General features: G+C 41.1%; 1 protein-coding gene across 11 annotated transcripts in view; it reads left to right on the top strand.

The window, feature by feature from the left end:
• Nucleotides 1-16,859, top strand: part of TACC1 (transforming acidic coiled-coil containing protein 1) — a 178,473-nt gene extending 161,614 nt beyond the window's left edge. For all 11 annotated transcript variants that reach the window (XM_078149588.1, XM_078149589.1, XM_020985234.2 and 8 more), the window contains 6 exons: nucleotides 3,059-3,135; nucleotides 6,000-6,043; nucleotides 7,192-7,352; nucleotides 8,892-8,998; nucleotides 9,640-9,760; nucleotides 11,373-16,859. In XM_078149588.1, the coding sequence (XP_078005714.1) occupies nucleotides 3,059-3,135; nucleotides 6,000-6,043; nucleotides 7,192-7,352; nucleotides 8,892-8,998; nucleotides 9,640-9,760; nucleotides 11,373-11,444 (582 nt within the window). In that variant the 3' untranslated portion in view covers nucleotides 11,445-16,859. The remainder of the gene's footprint in view (nucleotides 1-3,058; nucleotides 3,136-5,999; nucleotides 6,044-7,191; nucleotides 7,353-8,891; nucleotides 8,999-9,639; nucleotides 9,761-11,372) is intronic.
• Nucleotides 16,860-17,849: the final 990 nt, after the last annotated feature.

Below are 17,849 nucleotides of genomic sequence, written 5' to 3' on the forward strand. Positions count from 1 at the left end.
ATTGTTACAAGGGATGCTTCTCTGGGAGAAGAAAAGAGAAAGCATATAGTAAGAAATGTAGGTGATTTAAAAAAAAAGATTTTTTTTTTAAATGATAGAACACCTTCTGGACTAAATTTGGTCAATTTGAATATATGGACATAACCTTGAGACTCTAATGTCCCTCCTGTTACATTCCAGAACTTTGTCCTCCAGGGCTTGTGGAGTTCATGGAGTGATGCTCTGCTAGGCTCATCTACTTACCGGGTCCCAAGTACCATGTCCAAATGGCACTGCGTACTTCATGAGTACTGTTTCTGTGAGAAGTTAATAAAGTAGCAGTTTGACAGAGAGGAAATAGTACCTGGTAGGCTGACAGACATTCATAATGGACCTTGGAAGGCCCCCTGGCAGACACCATATATACTTTTCAATTCCAGAGTCCTGCAGAACTTAAATAATGAGTCTCTGATTGCCCCACTTATAGAAAGAGTAGGATTAACTTCCTCAGCATACCTGACATGCTCCAAACCTTAATACATCTTTTTGATGAAAAACTCATCTCTAAGGTAGCAATAATGATCCAATAACCAGCCTGTTGGAACTTACGCCTTAAGTCACAGGAACAGAGTGCCACAGTATCAGTCATCTGGAGAAAAGAACTGATATTACAGGCAAGTGAGGTGGTTGTACCTCAAGGGGGCTCACTAGCCACACCAGTAGCCAGGACTTAAGCCCACTGTACAACTAGTTCCAATTCTGACTCCATTCTTTAGTCAGTTCTGCTTTAAAATTGAACATTTCCCCAAAAAAGAGAATAATGCTCCATTTGTTAAGCCAGGGTACAGGCACCCTAGGAAGGAGCTATCTCCATAAGCCTTTGTTTAGCTAAGAAATGGAAGGTCCCAGCCTCCCCTTGATCTCATCAAGATTATCCATTAAGAAAGAGTAAGACTTGCATACCCAAGTTCATTTTACTACCTAGCGTTCCAGCTGTACTTGGGATTTCATTTCAGATGAGCTTGTGCTCATTTGTGTATCACTTCACCCTCTAGATGATGAGTGGACAGCTGTCCTACACCTGCTACAACAGGTGGATGGCCAGGCATGTTGGAGTGTTCAAGATTCTACAATTGGTCACCCCCTACTTTTGGTGGCTGTGAAGTCTGCCATAATATTTGGCAGTGTACCTACAGTACAGGCCAAAGAGGATCTGCTTGAGAAACTTAGGAGGACTTCTAGGGTATGGTTACCTCTTAACCTGAGCCCCTGATCATCTCTTTCAATGTAATCACACACCTGCCACCTATATAGTGCCAGGATGTCATACTGGTGGTTATAAAGTTGATAACTACAAGTCATCAAGTCCCAAAAGACTTGATTATTCCTACAAAAGATATTCTGGCTTCATGGACTTCCACATCAACTCAGACTGAGAACTCTCACTGTATTCCATTTATGGACCATTCTCTTCCTTCCACTTCCAAATTAGATTGCACTTGTCTAACACTTACCACCTCCAGTCTGATGCGCAAGTGACACATATGTACTGTAACCTAGGAAAAACCATTAGTTCGAACTTCTAGCATTGTGGACCACACTGTGCCCTAGTCTGTTGTTTTGTTATACCATTTCTGTTAATTCACCTGTCAGAAACATTCCCTTCTTTGTTAACTTCAGAGTCTGTCCTCTGTTCTTCTCATCCTCCATCACTCAAACCATGGTATTGGTGATAGATGGGTGATTATTTGAGAAAACTTGAAACTACCTAAACTTAGTTGCTTGCCAAGAAAAACCCCAAATGGAGTCATGAAGAATAAGCTACTACTGAAACAACTCCACAAAAACAAGAAACCTTAACTGCAGGCCATGCCGAAAACTACCAAGGTTTGTTGTTGTCCTTCGTTCTCAAAGAGGACCAAAATAACACCTCCACGGTAGGGTCAAAGTGTATCATGTGTCCTCGACTATGGCTTATCAGACCAGTACAAGCTCGTAAGGCTCTAGCACAGGTTGGGCACAAATAGTCTATGTGAATTTACCAACTCAGCGTTATGAATGGATGACTAATCACCACCAAACCCGAGGAAAGTTGCTTTAGATTCCAGATTAGGTATGGCTGTCTTCCCATAACCTCTAAGATGTTATGAAGCCATTTGGCTTTCCTGCTTCCCATCCCCCTAAAAACCCACCTTGTTATTCTTGAGTTTGCTGCATAAGATCCATCTTGGTCCCAGGTTTCACCTTCTAGCCCTTTCCTACTTCTGTTCGTTACTCATGAAAGGGCAGAAAGGATTCTCAATCATAGCTGCTATCCTGGATTCTTGGCAATGGTGGACACACTTCTGGTTTTTAGTCAACTCGCAAGACCACAGGCCAGAGGACAGGACCGTTCCATGCCCTGACATAGGTTGAGACATTCTGTCATCTGCATCCCCAAAAGCCCTAGTCCTTTGCACGTGGGAGGACAAATAGTGCAGATGTGCGCGCTGCTGTACAAACACCTTAAAAAGACAGTACTGATCAAATCGTAAAAGAGATGGAGTTCACATCTGGTCACATGAATAGCTCACTTAGACTTTTGTTCTGATAGAGGTTTTCTCGATGCTGACTCTGGATCCCTGTGTATTCCATTACCCCAGTGGTAAAGTATCCCTTCATGCCTCAACCTGATTTAATGACATGGTTCATGCTTGCCCCTATCTCAGCTTAAGACTGGAGCTATTTCCCATTGGCACTGTAGCCTCAGTTCCAGGACATCTTCATCTTCATGAGGGTACTTCTGGTTGGTGGCCATATGGTCCTGGCAGACAGAATAGTAATTAACTAGGTCTGATATAGATGCGTCTGTAAGTCCATACATGTTCTATTAATGATCATAAAACTAATATTTAATTTTGGTTTTCAGACAGCACTATAAATGTGGGACTTTTCCTCTTAATACAGAGACTCAGAAAGGATTTGATTTCTCTGTGCCCATTTATTTATGTTCCTACTTTTTAATCTGAAAAGCCCAAATTTGTATCAGTAAAATGTATCAGAAGAGCTAAATCCAGGTTTTGTTTCTTTTATGCTCTAGATAATCACTAAAGAAATTGAAGCAAATGAATGGAAGAAAAAATATGAAGAGACCCGACAAGAAGTCTTGGAAATGAGGTTAGAGTTTCCACAGAATTCTGAGACTTTTCTGGAATATCACTTTTGCACATATTTATGGGTTTATGATTCCCAGGTTAACAGATTGCTTAAAGTTTGTGGATAAGAGGCAGATTTAGGCTAGTTCATAAGGAAAAACTTCCTGACAGAACTATCCCAAAGTAGAATGGGATAGAGTGTGTTCTCCTTTGCTGGAGTGGGTGTATTGAAGTGGGCATTCCTTTTTTGGGTATGAGTTGGACTAGCCTGTCATTGAATGAGGTTTCTTCCAACTTTGAAATTCTTGATTCTGTGATTTTTGAACATTGAAACACTTGGCTCTTTGCATGTTGACACAGTGGATGTGGATAGAGCACTGAGCCTAGAGTCAGGAAGTCCTGAGTTGAAATCCAGCTTTAGACACTGTCACATCTGGTCATGTGAGTAGCTCAGGCTCCATTTTAGACACATTTAGATTTCTTTTCTGCTGTGGGTTTCGTGATGCTGGCTCTGGACCCTGTGTATTCCATTACTTTCGGTAAGTCACTTATCTTCTCTCTGCCTTAGTTTCTTCATGTGTAAAATGGGGATGATAGAGCAACTATCTCCCAGGGTCGTCATGAGGATTGAATGAGGTAATGTGTATAAAGCCTTTTGCAAACTCTGAGGCTAGAACCCTAGCTGGGGTTCTAGATGTTGTGCTGGATGTTGGGTCTGAATATCTGCCACACTCCTAAAATGAGATTTCTTTGAAAAGAAATAAAGGATCATAGACACAGAGCTGGAAAAGATCTCACAGGCCATCTAGTCCAACCCCCTTCTTTTACAGATGAGAAAAATAAGGCATGTGAAAGTAAGTGGTTTGCCCAACTTCATCAGGAGACCCCCGGTCCCACTGACAACAGAGCCAGTATTCTTTTCACCATGCCACATATACAGCCATACAATGAAAACCAGGGCCATGGCTAGTATGCACTCAAGGCTTCTGTGACCTGGGAGGAACACTGCTTCTACTCAGTCAAAGAGACTCCACCGAAGGAGAGGAAGGCTTAGACTGGAACCTGGCTTCGGCATTCACCAGCTGTTGAGGGTTCAGCCCCTGTCACTGGGCCTCAGTATCCTTATCTCCAAAATGAGAGGTTGCGCTCTAAGTATTTGTCTCCTGTAGGTTTAACAGTTGGTGGTGATGCAATCAGGGCCATTACATGATATGTGTTAAGTCAGAGCTCTGTACAAACAGAGTAGCATCACTACTTACAAATATATATAATGCAGACCAATGGAAAGCCATTAGGATAAGACACCTACTCTTTTATGTCTGTGCATGTTGGGGAGAGAGTGTAAATAATTCAAGTCCATAAATAATTTGTTAAAATGCATTTGAGCATCATATCCCTTCAGCACCAACTAGAGTTTAGCCATAGGTGATAAGAAAGGGCAAAACAGGTTGATTTCTATCTCCTTGAAAACTGAATTGCGTTGAAAACTGAAATGGCCAATCCAGTGTACTTTGTAGGCATCACTGTGCTAAGCACCAGGGATACACTTAATAATAAAAAGAAACACAGTCCTTGCCCTCAATGAGTTCACAATCTAATGAGGAGAGATAACACATAAACAGAGGTAGAACAGCTGTTGGGGGCAGGGGAGAGAGCAGAGCCTAAGGGTGTTCATTTTGGTGGACCAGGCAGAGCAGCAGGTAAATAATGAAGTGACTAAAAGCAAGTAATCACAGAGAGGAGAAAGCCAACATCCCAAATAATTCCTGAGAGGCGGGGAGGAAACACTCCTCTTAGAGTCAAAGTAGGTTCAAATTCTAGCTCAGAAGCTTACTACCCATGTGACTTTGGTCAAGTTCATTTCCTCATCTGTGAAATGATGAGATTGGACCAGATAACTGTTTTAAAAAGTCCCTTCTAGTAGTATTTGGAAAAACAAGCATTCACCCAAAATTTTTACTCACTGATTAGTTGTTATATAAAGATGACTGTGAGCATAATGCCTTGGGCAGGATAAGAAACATGCATAGGTAATAGTAAACGGTAAGCAAGTCAGAGAGCATAGAATCATTGGCCTAGAACGGGAAGGGACTTCTGACCACCTAGTGTAACCTTACAGATGAGGATACTGAACCCCAGGAAGGTCACATGCTTTGCTCTGAGCTACTCTGGTTGTAAGCATCAGATGTAAGATTTAAATGCAGGTCCTTGGACTCAAAACTGAGTGTTCTTTCAGAGCGGCGTTCTTGTCAAATCAGGGTGAGGAGCAGGGGAAAAGACAAGGGGAATCAAAACTAATGTTTCAAGGTACAGAACTGGGAGCTGGAGAAGCATGTTGAGACTCTAGTAGGAAATCCAACAAGGAGCAAAACATGGATAAGTGAAAAATTCTGTGGTATTTTGAAATTGTAACAAGACTATCTGTACAGGGCAGTGTAAATCTGAAAGAAACTTCTATCTTACTGGGTCCATTCTAGTGACTTAGTTGAAACTCAGTATTTGTGCAGATTAGTGTGTCAGTTCACAAAACATCTATGCTTACCATGTGCCTGATCCTGTGTTAAATATTGGGGGGACTCAAAGAAAGATTAAAAACAGACTCTGCTCTCAAGGGGCTCACAATCAAAGGGATGAGGCAGCATGTAGATGGAAGAGAATCTTAGAAGGCACTCATCTTAAGGATAAATGGCAAAGGCTTCTTGAAGAATGTGGGATTTTAACTAAGACTTGAAGGAGGGCTAGCAGGCAGAGGTGGAGAGGGGGAGAGCGTTCCAGGAAGGGGGGGGGATAGCCAGTGAAAATGGCAGTGTTGTATGCAAGGAACAATATACATAGTGTGCATTTGGAAACACAGAACTCATCTGATTTTTCTTTTTTGTTTTTTAGGAAAATTGTGGCTGAATACGAAAAAACCATTGCCCAAATGATTGGTAAGAGGGAAATTACCTCCCAAGTATGAGCCACTGGGAGTGGATTTCAGATCAGAATGCTGAGTAGGGCAAAAAATACCTGACTCCACAGTAACCTTTTACTAAATGTTCACTGGTCATACATTTTCTTTTTTTTTTTAATAATTTATTTTTTCCAATTACGTGTTAAAACAATTTTTAACATTTTTTTGGTTTGGTGAGGGTTTCTTTTTTGTTGTTAGTTTTGTCTTTTGAGTTCTAAATTCTGTCCCTCCTTCTCCTTGAATTGGAGCAATCTGATATAGGTTATACATGTGTAATTATGTAAAACGTTTCCACATTAGTCATTTTGTACAAGAACATTTGAAGAAAGAAAGAAAGAAAAATAGTATGCTTCACTCTGTATTCAGACAGTGTTCTTTCTCTGGTGCCAGATTGCACTTTTCACTGTCATGCATTTTCAAAAGCCTGTCCCCTTCCCGAACTCATTGGTGTCCTCCAAAGGAACATTTTTATCCCCTTTCAGCCCTTGTTGTTGTAAGAAATCATAGCTCTCAGATAAAGCAAAGCAGAGACTTTTGAAAAGAAAACGTGGTGGTTCCCATCCTGGCAGTCTTTCAGTATCGGCCAGTCTATATGTGGAATAGAGATTAGTCTTGTTCTAAGGCAGCAAGTCCCTGAGACCCTTTCAGGAGGTCTGAGAAGTCAACACTTTTTTCATCATAATACTCAGGCATCTGACTTCTAATATGGTAAATATTCATACTATAGCCCATATAAATGAACTTTTTTCAGAGTGGTGATCCTCAATAATTTTTAAGAGTGTAAAGTGGGTTTGAAAAAACAGTGTGATAACCTATGTTGTAAGGGTTGTCCTCAGAGAACAAATGTAAGAGCAGTGGGGTGAAAGTCTCAGAGGCAAATGGTAAACTTAATAACAGGAAAAACAATGAGAGCTGTCCCCAAGTAGAACCAGCACCTCCAAAGGGCGGGAGGTCTGGGATAACCAAGTCTGTTGGGGATGTTGTAGCAGGGATTCCTACTCAACATAGCACTGGATTTGATAACCTAGTTGTGTGCAGTGCCCCTTACATGTTCGTGAGATTTATAGGCTAATGTGAAGCAAGAGGTCACACCAGCATTCTTACTTTGTTGCCTTATATTTCCAGAGGATGAGCAGAGGACAAATATGACCTCTCAGAAGAGCTTCCAGCAGCTGACCATGGAGAAGGAACAGGCCTTGGCAGACCTGAACTCTGTGGAGAGATCTCTGTCTGACCTATTCCGGAGATATGAGAACCTCAAGGGAGTCCTTGAAGGGTTTAAGAAGGTGCTGAGCGCTTTTCTCTCTGCTTCCTTGTCCCTCCTGAAAGGTTATCTGGTTATTCATTCCTTGGTGTTTCCTTCACCTCCCGGAATCTGATGTGGCCAGCCTCTTGATGGAGTACCCACTTGGGGCTTTGAAAGACCTTTTGTAATCTTCTTTTAATTCTCTTTTCAGTCGTTCTTTCTATCATTGTTGATGGGCCACACTGTTGTGGCCAAGTTTGAAGCTGTGGACACAGACTAGAAAGTTACGAGGTGCTTAGTGCTCTTTGTGGCCTGGCCAGCCAACATCAGTAACTTTAGCAAGAGCTCATCTAGCCTGGAGACTGGTAGATGAAACAGCAACTCCAGTATTTCCTTAGCATTAAGAATACCGTTAAAGTACAATGACCAACCACAGTTCCAGAGAACTCGTGATGAAACATACTGTCCGTCTCCTGATAGAGAGGTGATGGACGCAGTATAGATTGAGATGTAATTTAATTTGTTTTGTGTGCGTGACCGTACATGTTCAGAACAAACAATACATGCTTAATAACAGGTTTCTGCCAGCTTGGCACAACTGGCATTCTGCTGGCAAAGCCTTGGCCTTCAAGGTTAAGCCACACCTTATTCCACACCTTAATACCATAGCTCAAGTAAGTATTGGAAGAGTACTTGAGTGGAGGATACATTGCTTAATATTTTTAGGAGGAAAAAAATTTAATTGCTCTATAGATTATAAATTAAGATGTGCTTAGTGGCATTTTGCCAGTACTTATCCAAGAGTATGTACATCTTTTTTTTTTAACAGGAAACTTTTTTTTATTTGTTTATTTTGATTTATCAACAATTACTTCCATGAGCTTTTGAGTTTTAAATTTTTCTCCCCCTCTCTACCCACCTCCCTCCCCAAGACTATGCACAATCTGATATAGGCTATACATATATATTCCTATTAAACGTTTTCACATTGGTGATGTTGCAAGGAAGAATTAGAACCAATAGGAGGAACCACAAGAAAGAGACAACAAAACAAAACAGAAGAACAAAGAGAGCAAATAGTATGCTTTGATCTGCATTCAAACTCCATAGTTCTTTCTTTGGATATGGATAGCATTTTCCATCATGAGGCCTTTGGAGATGTCTTAGATCCTTTTCTCGGCATTGCTGAGAAGGGCTAAGTCTGTCAGTGTTAGTCATGGCACAACGTGGTTGTTACTGTGTATAATGTTTCCTGGTTCTGCCTACTTCACTCAGCATCAGTCCTTATAAACAAACTTTTAAACAGCAATAGTATGTACCCTTTAAGAGAGGCCCTGTCTAATGCATCTCATTTGTGATGAGACTTTGAATAACTATCTTGAACATAGAGGCCACTCAAATGTTTTTTGTTTTTAATTTTATTTAATTCATGAAGTTTAATCGAATGAATAAAAAAGCCCTTGTTAAATGTACTTTGTGCCAGGCACCTGAATCTTGAAGAAGAACCTGTTAGGGGTTTCTGTAGTCTAGGAGAAGCACTAACATGTTCTTTTGATTTCAAATTCCCATCTTGGAACAGAATGAAGAGGCTTTGAAAAAATGTGCTCAAGACTACTTAACTCGAGTCAAGCAAGAGGAGCAGCGATATCAAGCCTTGAAACTCCATGCAGAAGAAAAACTAGACAAGTAAGTCTATCATCATGACTTTTGCTCGTCTAGGATGTTATGGGAAAGGTGGATAGGAGCAAGAATGTTCTGCAGCCAAGGGGTTTTAAGTTGAGAATTCTTTTTCCCCATCAGCATAACTATGGTCCTGGGTATAATCTCCTTCCCTATTGAACTTGGTAAATATCTCCTTTTCATAAAGTCTGTGTCTGGCCACATGGGTGTGAGGTGAGTTCTGAAAAGCGTGACTTCGAGCATGACTAAGCCTTTCTGCTGTTCTCCCCATGCCTGTTGCTTTATGCAGAATCAGCATTACAGTGAGGAAGCTGTACATTAATTGCTTTTTTTTTTATAATTCATTTTCCCCTTGGCTCAGAATGTCATTTCAGGGACACTTTCTTCCTGTGTGATTTTTGGATTGGCCACAGCTTTTAACACTAAGCTTTAAGTCCTCAGGGAAATTGGGAAGACATACTGGAATTCACCAAGCAGAGGGGGTCTTTAGGACGAGTTTTGGTGTTCCCTGTCTGTCCTCATCAGGCACGTGGTAGGGAAGGGTCCCTATCCTGTGAGTGCCCACTGCTGATGCAGTGGCACTTTAACTGTCCCATTGCCTAATTCTTGTGCCTTTTATCTCTTTTCATTCAATTTCCACACCATAGAGCCAACGAAGAGATTGCTCAGGTTCGGACAAAAGCCAAAGCTGAGAGTGCAGCTCTCCATGCTGGCCTCAGGAAAGAACAGATGAAAGTGGAGTCTCTAGAAAGAGCCCTTCAGCAGAAGGTAATAGTTTTTTCATTTGGATTATTGGGAGACAGAGGGGCTGGGAGGAGCTTCTGTAGGTCCCCTAGCAATTTAGTATACCCTGAGTCTAGACAGCAAAGCCTGATGACCTATTATCAGAGTAATATTTTTAAATACATAGTATTATAAAGAAAATTAATAAGTATATGGAAATATGGTTATTTTCAAATGAAGCTAAGAATCCTTGCTCTAGAAGAAAGAGATCAGTCATAATGTTAAGATGCCCTTTTCCTTGGTCACCTTGTTTCAGTGACATCACTACTTCAGGAACCTGAGACTTCTTCAGTATGTATTTACTAATTCTATGTTACTCTTCTATATTATTACCAATGAAAGTCACAGTCCCATTCCCCCCGTTACCCTTCCCAAACCTCAAGCCATAATAAATAGTTTTCATGAATTTCTGTAGAAAGAAGAAAACCAAGTGCATGGTGGTCAGTGCACTAGTAACGAGCTTCTCTTGATCCTAATTGAGCTGGTCCTTGGGTGGTGGAAGCTCCATCATTATCCCATTCTTGGGACTTTTCCCACGTGATTTGTCAAACCTTGTTATAGTCTTTGAGGCCCTGGGGTCACCTTCACATCAGGACAACATCAGTGGAAGATGTCAACATTAAGCTTTAGGGGGGAAAATGAAGAGGCTATGCCTATTTTCTCTAAATGAAAATATCTATGATCACCTAATAATCTGGGAGGCCTCCGCCTCACTGGAAGCCCTGCAGAAGTGGGCTCCTGCTGACTCCACCATCCATTTGGGTCAGTTCCATGATGCCAGCTTTCTAGTGCCACCTAGCCATGTAACAACCACTACAGCTGTCTCACCTCTTCTGAATTAACTCAGAAAAGAGAGAGGGAACTCTAGTTGTTCAGCAGTCTAAAACAAACCTGTATAAATCCTTTGCTGTATCTGTTGCTGTGCCCAGTTTTAGAGGGAGATAGGAAATTCAGATTCAGCTTTATCCCTGTCCTCATGGAGTGTACAAGGGGATAATGATTGCTCTGATAGATTATTTCACATAGAAAGTGCATGAGACAGATAGAGCATAAAGTGCTTTGTTAGACATGAATGGGAAGGTCATCACCAGCAGGAGAGGACTCATCTTAGAATCAGCCCGTAGGGGATGTCTAGTGATTCACTGAGAATGGGAGGTGCATTTGGGGTTTAGGAAACAGTCTGAGGTAGAGAGAGGTACCAAGTATGAGGCACTTTTGTCAATTAGTGCAGTTAAGGATGAGAGTCATTAGTAGCATTCAACCAAATCCCAGTGCAAGGTCACTAACACCCCCCCCCCCCCGTAATGTCCCTTGGCCAGTCCCTCACAGCACTGCCCTTTGTGACATCATCTCACCCAACCATCATGGTGCTTTATAATTTCCTAAAAAGGCCTCCTTCCTGCCCTCCTCTCCGTGTTGCCCTGGTCATATTCTCATTCATAGATGAATAACTCAATTCAGCCAGTGGTGAGATGTGCTCAATCCTTGGGATAGGAAAGCGAGGTATATTCACTAGAGTTCTGTGATTACTGAATACAGCCAGGGATGCAAAAAGAGCCAAAAGATCATACTCTGACTCCCATCTTCTCTTTTTCAGAACCAAGAAATTGAAGAACTGACAAAGATCTGTGACGAGCTGATTGCAAAGCTGGGAAAGACTGGCTGTTAGTCCAGCGTCTCCTCCCTCAGCTGCTTCTTTGTGATGCCCAAGTGTTTTTGCCTTATCCAAGAATAATCTCCCCATAGCAGAGAAGGGCACATGCTTACTGCTCCCTGTTCCGCTTTGCTGCAGACTCAACAGCCCCACCCCCACCCCCCAAAAACATAAAAGACAGGACAACCCCCCAGAGGTCTCAGTCCCCTCTTGAGTCTGTTTTCATTTGTTGGTAGTCAGGTTCAGCAAACCAGGAGGCTGGCCGCTAGGTTTGGCTTTCCAGTTTGTGGATTGTTGTGGTCTGTGTTGTTTCCTGAGGTGAACACCTCTGTGTAGCCTCAAATTGTGATTTAGAGTTACCATCTGATTAATTCTTTTCTTTTTCTAAGGTGACATAACTTTCTTTTTGAAGTTGATTTTTATTTGAAGGGAGCATCTAACTTGTTCAAGTCAAGAGAGGTTCAGTTTGGGTTCGATACCTCCTGAGTTAACACCTGGTTGTGCTGAGGGATTTGGAGCTGCTCCCTCTTCTGGGAAACCGCAGAATTAAGTCATGGCTCTAGCAGATGTCCTGGGATGGTCCCACAGTGGGGACGGGCTTCTGTTTTCTTTTGAAGTTGGTTCCTTTCTTTCTCAAAGTTCACACTGAAGAATTCAGGAAGTCAGCAGGAATGAGATGCTCTGTGAAGGAAAGAAGCCCTTGCGTGGTGGTTTCTGTTACCATCCTCCTTTATTGCTGTTTTAGATCAGTGATTTGCCTGGGGTGAGGACAAGCATTTACTCCTTCCAGTGTAGCTGTACTGGTTTGAGTTAGTGCCAGCTTTTCTCAATAGATACACATGGTGCAGACTGGTGACCCTTTTCTGGATATGAAAATGAGATTTTTTTTTAATTTAAAGAAATCAATTACCTTTTCACTTGAACTGTGCAAATAACTCCACCCTTAGAAAAGATTTACGTAATCTTAATCCAGTTAGAAATTGATTACAGTTTCCCTCCACCACCTCCATCTTGGGAGGGAGGGTATAAGAAGGAGAAATTAGGAGAAGCATTCCAGCTTTTTAATATTTTAGAATTGATATAACATTCTTCTCTAGAACCTGGTATGAGATTTTAACACTATAAGGACCAGAATTGAAGAATAACTTGAAGGGCCAAGCCTATGTTTTGCTTTATTTGACACACTTGATTCAAAAAGACTTCCATTACCAGGATTTTTAACAACAAACTTTTTGTTAAAACCAGGGGAGTTAAAAAAAGTTATATATAAAGTGCTCTGAGACTCAGCACCCTTTGTATTACAGTTTGAAGAAAAAAAAACTCTGTAAGGGAAAAATCAGTATTGACAGAATCTCTTTTTGTTGCCTTTTATAGACAGAAAGATCAGCACGCGTTCATCTCGTTGGCTACTGGGTGGTAGTGTTCAGTCCAATGCCAGTGCATTCCCCTCCTCGTGAGCTAAGCCAAATCCATGCAGCCCTTTGGCATCACTTATTTTTGCTTGAACTTATTACCTGCAAGGACTTCATTGTGATCTGTGCAGTATTTTGAATGTGTGTGATTGTCATACTGTAATTTTGATGCTGTTGCATGATCCAACTTTTGCAGTGAACAGTGGTGGCCCTCCATAAATCCAAAATTTGCAGATCTCTTTTCCTGTGAGTTCTTCACTCTTCAGTCACAACTCAGTATTTCTTTGAAAGGTGAGAATCCTATTCTATTAAAATGCAGCTCCCATAGTTGGTGCTTTTGAAAGCCTTTAGTATCTAAACATTTGTGCAGCAACAAGGAAAAATTAAAGGAAAAAATGGAACAGCAAAAGAAAAAATAACTTTGTGTCACTCAATTTAGGACAATCATTTGGACTTTTGAAAGCAGTTATTGGGGCTTAAGGGGATTTTTGCTGCACCTTACAGATACTGAATGGAAAAGTTTCCAGGCAGTGGAGTAATGCGTTGGTTTCTTCTTTGAGCTATGATTCTAAAACCCTATGTGAAAATAATCCAGGCATTAGGAAAAGGGAAAGTTTACAGAACCTTTCTGCTGCTAGCCAACATAGATAGGAAGTGTAGATAGGAAGTGTCCGTGTCTGTTTGTTTGCTCTCAGTCTGTCCTACACATGGAGTGCATGTAGCCGTTTCAGCTGGATCGTGGAGTCACGGTCTCTTAGGAGCCAAAGAGCACTAGTGCTATGTGTTAAATTGATGATGACAATCCCCTTTTGGCCCACAAGTTAGCAGCCAACTTTGGTTGCCATTGTATATAGACCCTAGCAAATGGAGGTGCAGTGTAGGAAATGTGAAAGGGCCCTATTTTCTTAAAGACTAATATTTCAACTGTTGACTAATACTTACTCACCAATGCTCCAATAGCACTGAAAGTTAGCACTTGGTAGGACAAGCTTGTAAGTACCTTAGGCATCTGTCCAATCATGAAATAGCCTGGGCAAAACGAAGTAGGTTGAGTTTGGGAGCATAAAACAACCCTAATGCCCTAATGCCTAGGCTAACAGCCTAGCTCTCGCCTTCAACATAATTGAGAGCTAAGGGAACTATATTCTTGTAAGTATTTGAATGTCCAGTTGAAAAAAAAAAAGTGCTGGGGCCCCTCTACTCTGCCACCTCAGACACAACTTCTGCAGTAGATTTTGGGGGTATTTTGGATAATGCTTGGGAGGTAGGACCAGGACTTTGTTCTTTGGTTCTCAAAAAATAGATGGTTGACTTTGCCAAAGTGTCGCTATTTTTGTCTAAAATTATTTTTGTTGGAGCATCTGATGTCTCATGGTAGGAATTAGCCTTTTTTTTCCATGGAGTCGAGGTTGGACAGTAGCTGTCAGTGATGGTGAATCTTCCAGAGTTTTGCTTTATTTGGAGAAATGCCTTGAAGTCTGGCTGCATGACTGACTCAGCCCCCAAACCCCTTGTTCTGCACAACTCGAGAGATGCATTTCTAGCTCTCTTTAACCCTGGCCCAAATTAGGAAGTTAAGAAACACATGACAGTGAAAAATGATGAAGGTTTTGGAAGCATTCCAGAGTATTACAGAATCCAGTTTTATGTTTGGGTGAGGACTCAGGTTGAATTTTCCCTTATTTCAACCTCGTCTCCTTCCCATCTAGTCCATCCTACTTTTGTCATTCATCCCCCACATTGACATTTAGAAACTATATTCTCAATTATAATGATTTGAGTTCATCCACAAACTCACAATGATGCACAAAGGTAGGCAGGGCTGAATGATTTCCTTAAAGACAGTGTTTCCCATTTGCTTTTAAATACAGTCTTAGTGCTGTTTTAAGCTTTAATGGCTGTGAAATTATATTTAAATATTTTTATAGCTATTAAATAATGTTCAAGCTTTGTGTACTGAAGTTTAAAATGGCACTAAGATTTTTGGGACACACAGTATAAGTAAAATCCCGTAGCAAAATCTAAACCCAAATCTTCAGTTTTGATGAATAGGCCTCATAATTAGAGTGGCTGGCCTTTAGAATCATTGAGGGGAGGGAGGCAGGGAGAACCCCAACACATGTTTTTCTAAATCCATTTCCTCTGTATTTTCACTGTGGTTCACAGGACATGCAAAGTCCTTAAAATAGCTGCAGGTTGCAGTGCCTTTGGCTTCTTGAGGCAGCTCCCACAAGCCCACGGCCTTGCCCAGGATCGTGCCATACATTTGTTTTTCACCTCTCCTTTTTTTTCCTTCTTTTTGTTTCAAAAGAATGACATTTAAAGATTTTGAAGAACCTCTTACCTTCACAGTATTAAGAAAGTTCTCACGACTTTCTCAAACTGACAGCATTACAATTTTGTGTGTGTTTTGTGGATCAAACATTATTCACCTCAGGTAATTACAGGGAGGAGTTTAGAAGGCCTGTCCTATGGGTCCCATTAGTAGGGTTAGAAAGATACACAACAGGGTCTGAAGCTTAATTGTTCCCTTAAAGGTGATAACCATATTTTACCATTCCCTTTGAATACAAGTAAATAACCACATAATACGGCTTCCACATCTGTGAGAAGAGGAATAAACTAGATTTTGCCAGCTGAGCCTCTAGTATGAAAGATGGAGAAATGCAGTGAGCCCCTCCTCTTCTCTAGAGCAGTGTTTTGTCAAATGTGATTTGTCCCCAGATGTTTGAACCAACCTCGAAGAACCTTGCATCCTCTGTGGAGGCCTACTAGTAATCACACACCTAGGAGAATCTACACTAACAGGAAAATCATTCTTAAGTCATGTCGCCATGAGTCTTCAGTCCCTGCATTGGCAGAATGGATACAGGCAGGTTTGTTTGGCATGCTGGTCCTTCGGTTTTTGGTGAAACTCCTCCCTTGGGTTTACTTTCTTGAAACTTCTGTAGGGTCCACTTTGAGAAATACTGTTCTAGACTTGGCAAAGCACTTTTTAGGGGCAGCATTCTTCAGCAGTAGATGAGCCCTCTCTCTGCCTGTAACAATGTCTTAACATATTCATAGCGTATTCATAGGTAGTCATCCAGAGTCAATTCCTTCTTTTTTGTTTTGCCTTATCAGCCTGCACTTAGACTTGAACAAGCAAGATTCCTACTAATGGTTTCTTAGCTATAATATATTTAGTGACTCTTAGTTTCTATTGTTATCTCATGGATACTAAGTGCATGACTTTACACCTGTGGTATTCTATCACCTAAATACAAAGGGAGGCCAGGCATGCAGCCAAGCTGTCTTCATATTTTCGAATAGTTCTTTATTTTTAGAGCTATTAAAGACTGTATTGTCCTCTGCCTAAAGTGGCATCTCAGATCCATTCTAAAGAAGTACTCTGCCAGTCAAATTTTTAAATCAGTTTGACAAACATGTATTAAGTCTATGTTGGTTCTGGGGAAGATCCAAATTTCAGCTAGTTCAGGCCCTGGTGGAGTGCCCAGGCTAATAACTGTAATCTTCTGTATTTACTTGATAACTCAAATGGTCTTGTAGTCATGAGAATTGGAACTCTAAGCCCACCCCCAGGTCTTAACTCAATCTAACCTGGAGTCTTCTTTGTGGTTCCAGATGCCCCTTTTAATTCTCAAAGGTGCCAGTATGTTCCTCAGTGTTGCTGTCAGTACAAGTACATTGCCAATAGATTTCCATATATAGTAACAAATGTGCCAATAAGTGACCACCCTAATTGCACACCTGCTTTCGCTGTGCCCCTGTGACTGCCATACAGTGAGTGATTGATTACCCTCCCATAGGGAGGAGTGAAAGCTGCTTGACTCCTACCAGGATTGCATTGTATATGTAATGATCATCTACATAAATTTTATATGTACAATAATTTCCCTTTTTATATGTCAGGTAAATATTTGTAAGAGTTATACTTACACAAATGGAATTATTATAATAAGTACTAATATATTTTTTTCATGTTTCATTGCCTGAATAAAAACTGTTTATCACTGTTGAGAGTTGTTTCTTTGCTTACAAGTTTTATGTCAGAACATGATAATAGTGATCCTAGTTGTTTTTTTTAAATTAGCTCTATATTCCAGTCCCAATTAGAACATCAAAAGTCACATTTCTGCAAGGCTATGACTTACCAAACACTTTCCTCCCAAATACCCAGAAAGGTAGGTAGTTAAGATAATGTTATTCCTTTTGCGAAATGAAAAGACTGAAATTCACACCTATAAAGAGACTTTGTCCAGGGTCACATGGCTTAAAAAGCCTTGGACTTAAAAAACTTTTATGTTCAGAGCCTAACTCTGAAACTGATTAACTTTGGGGAGTGAATTGACCTCTGTTAAGAGATGGGTCAGCACTTTTAGTTAAAACATTCAATGCTTTTTTTTTGGTATTGGTTTTGGTTTTTTGTGAGGCATTTGGGGTTAAGAGACTTGCCCAGAGTCACACCAGCTAGTAAGTGTTATGTGATGCAGGTCGGATTTGAGCTCAGGTCCTCCTGACTTGAGAACCGGTGCTCTATCCACTGCACCACCCAGCTGCTCCAAAATGTTCAATGTTGAGACAGAATGTGGGGGTTTACTTTGCCCTAACTGAAGAGATTTGCAATGCAGATACATAAGACTTCACTTCTTGGATGCCGAATGGGGTCATCAGAGACAGCATGATGATGGGCATGGTTTTCAGAAATCCACCAAGTCTAGACTCCCATTCCCTGAGGTGGGTGACCAGGAAGCTGCCTCATGGAAGATCAGGGCCTGATCAAGGTGCAGGGACAGCTTTTTTTGGCTTTAAAGAAAATTAATCACCCAGCCAGGCTAATAATGCTGAAGAAGTTGACCTAATCCATGTTATGGAGTTTCCTCTATCACTGCTAGATACTGGTCCTTCCGTGAGTCTCTTGTTCCCCATTTATAAACAGAGAACTAAACTAAGTCTCCTAGTTTCCTTTCAGTTCCACTATTCTGTAAAGAGCCCATCTTCATAAGTC

This window comes from Phascolarctos cinereus, unplaced genomic scaffold (genome assembly GCF_003287225.1).
Source record: "Phascolarctos cinereus isolate Bilbo 61053 unplaced genomic scaffold, phaCin_HiC Scaffold_2;HRSCAF=192, whole genome shotgun sequence".
Taxonomy (NCBI): Eukaryota; Metazoa; Chordata; class Mammalia; order Diprotodontia; family Phascolarctidae; genus Phascolarctos; species Phascolarctos cinereus.